Source organism: Priapulus caudatus, unplaced genomic scaffold (assembly GCF_000485595.1).
Source record: "Priapulus caudatus unplaced genomic scaffold, Priapulus_caudatus-5.0.1 Scaffold531, whole genome shotgun sequence".
Lineage (NCBI taxonomy): Eukaryota > Metazoa > Priapulida > Priapulimorpha > Priapulimorphida > Priapulidae > Priapulus > Priapulus caudatus.
Window position 1 is genome coordinate 94,066 of NW_014577592.1, and position 9,076 is coordinate 103,141.

General features: G+C 48.1%; 1 protein-coding gene across 1 annotated transcript in view; it reads right to left on the reverse strand.

The window, feature by feature from the left end:
* Window positions 1-9,076, reverse strand: part of LOC106811356 (neurexin-4-like) — a 21,003-nt gene that overhangs the window by 7,311 nt on the left and 4,616 nt on the right. Inside the window, exons 9-22 of the mRNA XM_014814942.1 lie at window positions 8,788-8,983; window positions 7,909-8,076; window positions 7,163-7,324; window positions 6,417-6,639; window positions 5,985-6,129; window positions 5,676-5,782; window positions 4,809-4,940; window positions 4,234-4,322; window positions 3,389-3,524; window positions 2,828-2,932; window positions 2,186-2,374; window positions 1,546-1,719; window positions 820-1,038; window positions 233-469 (exon numbers count right to left, since the gene is read on the reverse strand). Of these exons, the coding sequence (XP_014670428.1) occupies window positions 233-469; window positions 820-1,038; window positions 1,546-1,719; window positions 2,186-2,374; window positions 2,828-2,932; window positions 3,389-3,524; window positions 4,234-4,322; window positions 4,809-4,940; window positions 5,676-5,782; window positions 5,985-6,129; window positions 6,417-6,639; window positions 7,163-7,324; window positions 7,909-8,076; window positions 8,788-8,983 (2,282 nt within the window). The remainder of the gene's footprint in view (window positions 1-232; window positions 470-819; window positions 1,039-1,545; window positions 1,720-2,185; window positions 2,375-2,827; window positions 2,933-3,388; window positions 3,525-4,233; window positions 4,323-4,808; window positions 4,941-5,675; window positions 5,783-5,984; window positions 6,130-6,416; window positions 6,640-7,162; window positions 7,325-7,908; window positions 8,077-8,787; window positions 8,984-9,076) is intronic.

Sequence of the window (9,076 nt, forward strand, 5' to 3'; positions counted from 1 at the left end):
GCTGTCACACATCACCACCATATGTCACACATCACCACCATATGTCACACATCACCACCATATGTCACACATCACCACCATATGTCACACATCACCACCATATGTCACACATCACCATCACATGTCACACATCCGCACAGGTGTGTGGTGAGCTACTAAATAAGTAATAAATGAACGAAAAAGCAAGTAATGTGTCCGGCGAAGACGCACAGAGTGCTAGCGGCTGACTCACCGTCGGCGCAGATGGGACCGCGGAAGGCCGTGTACGCGCAGTCGCATTCGTAGTGCGAGTACCTCTCGATGCACGTTCCGTTGTTGAGACATGGCGAGCTGCCGCACTTGGGCACCTCGCCGAGGCTGATGCCGTACAGGCTGCGCTTCGCCTCCTGCGTGAGATCCATCATGAAGCCGTTGACCATCATGCCGCGGATGACGCCGACGAAGCCGTCCTCGTACGTGACACTCGCACCTGTGAGCGCAACAATGTGACACGTGACGCGAAATGCGTCAACTCTCGCCCCTTCATCCCTCTCTCTCTCTCTCTTGTCAAACCTGCCCTCGACTTACCTCTCATACGTTTTGTCCCCCATCACTCTGACGAGTTTAATTAAGCAGTCGCGGATGAATTAATTTCATATTAGAATATAAACAATATATAAAATTATTATAATAATATATAATACATATCTATATATACCAATCCCATATTACATATACATTTATATATATATATATATATATATATATATTATATGGGATTGGTAACCACCAATAATATATCAATAAACAAATAAAATAATCGTGCTGTGGAAGGCGTACCGACGACAAAGTCGCTCGTCAGGTAGAAATCTCTGAAGGTGGCCGTCGATTCGCTGATGCGCGTCGGCTTGTAATCGTCGACGGTTAGGCGCGCCTCCTTGCGATTGCGTTCGGCGAGCACCCTGTGCCATACGAGGTTGTCCATGTGGTCGGGTGTTTTCACCTGCAGCACCTGGATCGAGCTGCCGGCGTTGTAGAGGAACTGAATCTCGCGCGGCCCTGTCGCGGGAGAAAGAGAAAGAGAGAGAGAGACGGCGGGGGTCAGTGGCAGGAATGGTGGCGCGTCGAGGAAGAGAGTGCGCGAGCGTGTGACGCGACAATGTTGCAGACAGGGCAGAAGATTTACGATGTACGATTGGATTTGGGTGTACCGTACTGGGTGGCTTCTGCTAGTGTGCATGCGTGCGTGCGCGTGTGTGCGTGCGTTCATTTGGGTGTACCGTACTGGGTGGCTTCTGTTAGTGTGCATTCGTGCGTGCGTGTGTGTGTGCGTGCGTTCGTCTGTGTGCGTGTGCACGTGTGTGTGGGGGAAGCTCTTCTGCTCTTGAATAGCAAATATATTTGATGCATCTCACCTCAAATGTAAGGTGACAGCATGACCACAGCCAATCCTCTACTAACAGTCACAAGCATGGTTTGCCCTCCCAGTACATCCTCCTACACCTAGCATCTCCTATTTGCCCTTATAAGTGACATCATCTATCCAGCTTCACAGCAGTGACTCACCGACCAGCTTAATTCGTACAAAGTTGTTATCCGGCCCGATGCACTCCATCAGCACACCCTTGGCGATGGCCGTCTTGAACTGGAAGCTAATGTCGAACGAGCGACCGGTCTCCAACGTTGGGAAATCGACGGTGGCGTCGGGCAGTCGGAACGTCACCATGTTTTCGAACAGATCTAAACGCAAGAAAACAACGCTCACGTGTCTGCACGGTGACACCAACGCGTAACTCGTGACGAGTAATTGACATAGGAGAGAGAGATTCGATGCAAATTTCGCGGCGCAACTTGAACGTAAGATGGACGTAAATCAATTTCCCCAAACTTCATAAATAAAACACTTCAATGTGAAATAACTTTCAAAGGAACCATCCCCCCACCCCCGAGAAATTACGCTAACGTGCCCTGTTCGAACCCAGTGAAGCTGAGTGAAACCCTCCAGAAAGAACTCTCGAAGCCACGACTACAGCACTTTAGCACTAGTCTTTACTCCCCCTCTCTCCCCACCACCAACCCACTCATGTCTTCACACAAAGCACTCAAAACTCTCTCAGCAAGCACTCACCATCTCCCTCGCAACTCAACAACGTGCCTCCGCACTCAACAAAGCACTCAAAACTCTCTCAACAACAAGCACACTCACTGTCTCCCTCGCAGATGAGCGGCCCAACGGTGTAGTAGGCCTGCTTGAAGTCGCTGATCGATCCCGTGTCGCCGACGCGGATCTGCGTGATCGGCAGGAACTGCTTCTCGGTGATGTAGCCGGAGTCCGTCTCCCAGACGTCAAGCCGCGCCGCGTCGCAGTTACAAAACTTGTCACGCTCGATGCAGTCTGCGCAACAAACCGACGTGACCCGACGAAATGGACTAGCACGGGGGTTCTTGACCTGTGGTCCACGGACCCCAACGGGGCTTCATGGGGTCCGTGAACCAGGCGCATGAACATGTTGTGTTTATGTTCTTATGTGCATTTTTCTGGGGAGGGGTCCGTAGCTTTCGCCAGATTCTCAAAGTGGTCCATGATTCAAATCCAAGGTTAAGAACCACTGGACTAGAACTTTCCTCGTGGCGAGGGGAGACGCGCAGGTGGTATGTCGCTTGCGTGATAAAATACTTTCCATGGCGAAGCTTTCAGTAACACAGCTATCAAGAACTGAGAAGAGTGCCATTGTACTTCGGTGAATACTCTCTCTTGGCACCAGATTACGAAATAGAATCTTGAGTATACATCATAATTGATGCTGGGATAATATAATAATGATTATTAATCGTAAGAAAGGTTTACCTTCAGTGACACCACACTGACACTTGCCGGACCCTGGACTTGCTCCTCCCCAGTTTGCCATCATCTGGTTGGTACGGCCGACCCACCAGCTGTACGGTTCAAAGTCTGTGAATCAATGCCGACGCGTACAGCATTTATTACAGTAGAAAATCCTTCACTGAGAATTAATAACATGATGTATCGTATTCTAATATGTTGACAGCATACATATATATATATTGCTGTTATACATATACCCACGCTCATACACACAGAATCTACACACTCATTCATGCGCACACACATTTATGACATTATGATGCTATAAAAAGCTTATCCCGGGTTGCAGTAAGGGGAATGAAACAGAAGAAATACATTCTGCTTATAGTCTGAAGAAATAACATCTCTCTCTTGCTCTCACTGTCTCTCCTGCTCTCTCCTCTCTCTCTCTCGCACTCTCTCTCTCTCTCTCTGCCTCTCTATCTTTCACGCTCTCTCGCTCTCTCTGTCTCTCTGCCTCTCTATCTTTCACGCACTCTCTCTCTCTCTCTCTCTCTCTCTGGTTCTCTCGTGCGTTCTTACGTTCGTTGATGTTCCGGCCGAAGCCAGAGTTGAGTAGGCGCGCGCCGCGACATTCGTAGGTCAGCAGCTGGCGACAGATGAGTGACCGGTTGACCATGTCGTGAATCTGGTGCTCGTCGGCATCATACAGCATGATCTGTCACAGAACAACGAGATCGTCACACATCACACGTCACATGTCACATGCCGGAACGACGCAGCGATGGACGATAGAACTGCACGACGTAGCGTGTAACAGAGAACCCCCCCTGAGTCACATGTCACATGCCGGAACGACGCAGCGATGGACGATAGAACTGCACGACGTAGCGTGTAACAGAGAACCCTCCCTGAGTCACATGTCACATGCCGGAACGACGCAGCGATGCACGACGTAGCGTGTAACAGAGAACCCCCCCTGAGTCACATGTCACATGCCGGAACGACGCAGCGATGGACGATAGAACCCGCACGACGTAGCGTGGAACAGAGAACCTCCACTGAGTAAAACATTCGATGCAAGACCGAAAAAGATTTGCACCACACGATCTGGACTCTGTAACTCCACTATGTGGGAAAAACAACCCCACGATACAGAGACAGAAATCACGCTATGCACATATTGGAGCCTTATTTTAATCGACAACAAAACCCCACAATATGGACAATGGAATCCTAAGATGCAGGATATGGAATCCTCAGACAGGCAGAATATAACAACCTGGCACAGACAATGGCACCCCATGTGTAGACAAATGAATGCTAGGATACAAACAAGAGCATCAGATGAGCAAGACTGTTATAAGGGATGTATATCTGTGCATGCCCAAAGATTAGTCTGACATCATCGAACCAACAGTATTTACCTCTCGATATGAACCAGGTTCTTGAAAGCCAGTGACCAGTGTTCGCTCCATGTTGAAGTGATTTAGAACGGTTTCCACTCGCCCGTCCTCTGCAAATCAGGCACATACAAGTTTTTTAATAAGAGAGAGCACAAATATTGACTGGGAAAGTTAACATACACACAGGCGCACACTTACAAAAGGCAAAAACGCACGTGCACGTATGCACGCACACATTTTACTAGGTACTAGCATACCTATACACTGTGGACCTCATATACTGCAGCTCGATATGACGAAGAATCGCTTACAACATAGTCGTTAACTACTTTTCCAAAGCAAGGACAAATTTTCCGAGGCAAATGACAAAAATCCAAGAAATCATTAAGTAGTCATATAAAATTCCAAGACATTTAAATGCCTGTGCAGACCCTGTCTATCGCATCAAAATATATAAATCCTCGCAGTGAATCGCTATGGGTCCTTACTGACGTTACTACCACACGCATACTTACTGAAGTTACTAGAGCACGCATACTTACTGACGTTACTACAGCATGCATACTTACTGAAGTTACTAGAGCCCGCATACTTACTGAAGTAATTGCAGACGACGGGGAAAGGAGCCATGGGTCCACTGCCATCGAGGTCTATGCGCATCGGCACCTCCGTGCCGACCTGGTGAACAAGCTCCTGTGCAGCAGCATCACACGACAGCGGGTAGATGGCTGCAAGACAGGTGACAGCATCTCGCTTACAACACCAGCAATACTACACTCCACCAAGTAACAGATGAAACACCAAATAACAAATAAATGTATAAACAAATACACAGAGATGCCAACACTTTTCTGAGCAAACTGTAGTGAGGATATCTAAAATCTGTAGTCCGAGGGTCACGCAGTGACCCAAGTATGCTAGTGGGGTTCGGGGCATGCCCCCCGGAAAATTTTTGATTCCGAGATGCAATTTCCTGCATTCTGGGACCCAAAATGATAATAAGTTCACACTGATATTTGCTGCTAAATACATGTAGTTATTTTTAATCATGTTATATCAATGTAACACTGAAGCAAAACACTTGAAATATCATAAAAAAGATTTTTTTTCGATCGTAATAAAAATCGTAGTTGTATGCAAACTGGTCGTAGTGATCAAAATGCAAACGAAATTCGTATAAAATACGGATAAATCGTAGTGGTTGGCATCTCTGAATACACGTGAGGATAAACAAATAACAAATGCCACCCGTGAGATAATAGTGTCACTAATAATTATAGGAAATGACTGATGAACAAGTGTAACACTACAAGGCAGACATGGTCAAAGGTTTCAGTGAGACAATATTACAGGAACAGACCTACAGGAAAGAAAGGTAGAGTACGTTGTGGCAGCGCTATGGGGAAAGCCACATGGGAGCAACGTACAGGAACATGCACGTACAGCTTCAGAGATTAACTTACAGGTATGGCAGGTAGCTCCACTGTAGCCATTGCCACCACATATGCAGTAAAACTCGTACCAGTTCTGGTAGCAGGTACCCCCATGCTCACAGGGATTCGGATTGCACCTTGATAACACAAAGTCGCCGTCAACATAACACCAACATCGCAGTACACTCAGTACTCCTATTCACAAAACATCTTTGCTTGCGAAAAAGGTAAGAGAAAGTGCACCCCATAGAACGCCCACAGCGTGATTCAGTGTACGGATATGCGACGTCATGTTAGCGTGTGTCCGGGATGAGGAAAGTGGCAACTTATGCCCCATACCTGTCGATAATTGCACAGCGGTCCAGTTCGACTCCGGCAGTGATCTGGTCCTCTTCCAGCTGTCCTAGATGAATGATACGACCCTCGACATAGATGTAGCGCATGCATCCCAGGAAGCCACGATCGTTATCCCTCGTTTTGCCACCTACAAACCAGACGTATAAACGACACACGCACACACAGTATACGCCCACGCACACTGCGCATAGTCATACGCATGCAAATCACCGACAAACACGCACGCCGGTGCTCCGGGTTGAAATAACAAAGCCCTTCAGAATTCGGTTTAGAACTCCCCAGCAGCCGTTCTGCTCAACGATTCTGAACATCCCAAAACATGTCTCGAGTCGCGGATTAAAATTCAGTCGCAAATTTCCGGATACGCGCACGACGCAAGCTATGAACATCCAGGGAGCCTCTTCGGTAGCGCACCTCCGAGATAGAACTCGCTGCCGGGCCGGATGTCGATGACTCGCAGCGTCGTGCTGGGCACGTCGTCGATGTTCATCGTGATGAGGTTCGTGCCGATGTAGATGTTCAACGGGTGCCAGAGGCCGTCGTGGAACGTGCGTCGGTACGGGTCGATGACTTCATTGTAGAGGTTCTCGCGCGTCAGCCGCAGACCGAGCTTCACTTTACCCTTCTCCAGGAACACCTGCGTTCAGCAGACGATTAATCAGAGTGCACCCGCAGACACACTACAATCTAACACATCCTACTATGAAACTACAGTCCACCGATTTTCGCTTTCGAGTTTGCTGGCATCGAATTCCAGATGGTCAACGTAAAATGACATCCTAGAATTGATGAGGTTCCCAATTTCATCCTGGTTATGGTAGCATAAATTATATAGGATGGCAATGGTGACACATGATTCTTGTAGGCGATTGCTTATAGTAGAAGAATATTCTTTTCCAAGTGGGCGATGACTGTAACCTTTGCCATTTTCAAACTCTGTGTAGCGTGACGAATAAACAACAACATTACGAAATTGGTGTAACCGAGTGACGGAGGCCTCACATTGCAGATTCTGTCACGAAATAAAACTAGTGTCGTCTCTCCCATCCTGAAGCCCAGCCACCTACACTGACCTTGATGAAGCCCAGCCTACTACACTGACCTTGATGAAGCCCACCCTACTACACTGACCTTGATGAAGCCTAGCCTACTACACTGACCTTGATGAAGCCACCGGAATCAACCTCGTTGTACATGATGAGTCCATCCTCGCTGTAGGTGCGGAAGTTGAGCGTGACGTTCATCGACTTTGATCGCACGATGCCGTGAACCTTGATGAAGCTCTCCGGTGTCATGAACGTCACGGGAATGCTGTCTTGTCGCTACGAAGAACAACCGAAACCGCAGCTATACACACACACGCCCTTGTATATCGCCGTGCCACTTCCAAGTGCGGACGTGACATTCCAATACGTTCCAAGATTCAAGGTTGACGACGGTATACAGCATGAAATGGGATGAACGGATAAAGCACGGACTAAACGCGTAAGTGGTGCAAAATGCATGAACAGCCACGGACTATAACACACCAAATTAGCAGCTAATTACAGTCCGTTGCAAAATTCACGGACTGCCACATACACGCATGGACTCCCATGTACTAACCACGAACTGCCTGTTATCAATTAAATCTCGATCGTCCGTGTTTATTAGATTCGTAGTACATGAATTTCACCGCGAGCGTGGCAGCCGCGGGATAGCTGCTAATTTGTTCCGTAATAGCGGCTCTCCATGCGTTTTGCACAACACACGTGTTTCGTCCGTGCTTTATCCGTTTATCCCATCTCATAGTGACACCCATTCAGAACTCCCTCCACATCGTCAGCGGGACCCTACAGGGAACACGGCGGCCGCCATCGCGTCGTGCGCCGCAATCCGTACGCTCGCTCGTGCGCGAGACACTCACCAGACAGTTGAAGTTGACGGCTCCGCTGAACGTGATGCGGTGACTCTTGTCGCGCGCGGCCTCGAGCACGCGTCGCCCATTGAACACGATGCTCTCCAGGCAGCCGCGGAAGTTTCGCGGCATCTTGATGCCCGGCCGATTGAAGCTTGGCACGCCGCCAAAGAACACCTGCAGACGAAAGAAAAGACGTGCAGGCGTGTGGTTGTCCGCAGCACTTGGTAGTCACACGCGAGGTGATCACGTACTAGGTTACGAGCATACCATCATTAGATGACAGGCGAAGAGGAGCGAGAACAGAAGAGACTTTGAACATGACCGGAACACTTTCTCCTTCTAGCATTCCATCAGCGCATTGCTTTCCTTTGCACGCAAGGCATGCAAGTTTCCACTTAACTTTGGCCTCAGTGTGACTTCCCCTTGGCGCACAAGTAGTAACACCAGTAGCAACAGTAACAACAGCAACGACAGTAACAACAGTTAAGAACAGCAACAACAGTAACAACAGCAACGACAGTAACAACAGCAACAACAGCAACGACAGTAACAACAGTTAAGAACAGCAACAACAGTAACAACAGTTAACAACAGCAACGACAGTAACAACAGTTAAGAACAGCAACAACAGTAACAACAGTTAACAACAGCAACGACAGTAACAACAGTAACAAAAGCAACAACAGTAACGACAGTAACAACCCCAACAACAACAGTAACGACAGTAACAACCCCAACAACAACAACAACAACAACAACAACAATAACAAAAACAACAGCAACAAAAACAACAGCAACAACAACAATAACAATAACAACAACAGCAATAACAATACCAACAGTTAACAACAGTTAACAACAGTAACAGCACTAGCTAACACGTACAAACTGGTCGAGGTCGAGGTAGGAGAACTCGCCGCGTGACATCGTATCGACGGTGACGCGATCCACGCTCAGGTAGATGGTGCTCAGGTAGCGGTTGATAATGACGTCGTGCCACAGGTTGTCATCGAGCAGGCTTCCCGCCGTGAGGATGGTCTCGCCCGGGGAATCCCACGTCGTGCCTGCGTAGTGACGTAATCTACGTGTAGTAACGCACGCGATTCGTGGGTGATACTCCATTAGGAATGTTCCCAACTTTAATGTCATTAATGGTCATAATAACATATATATA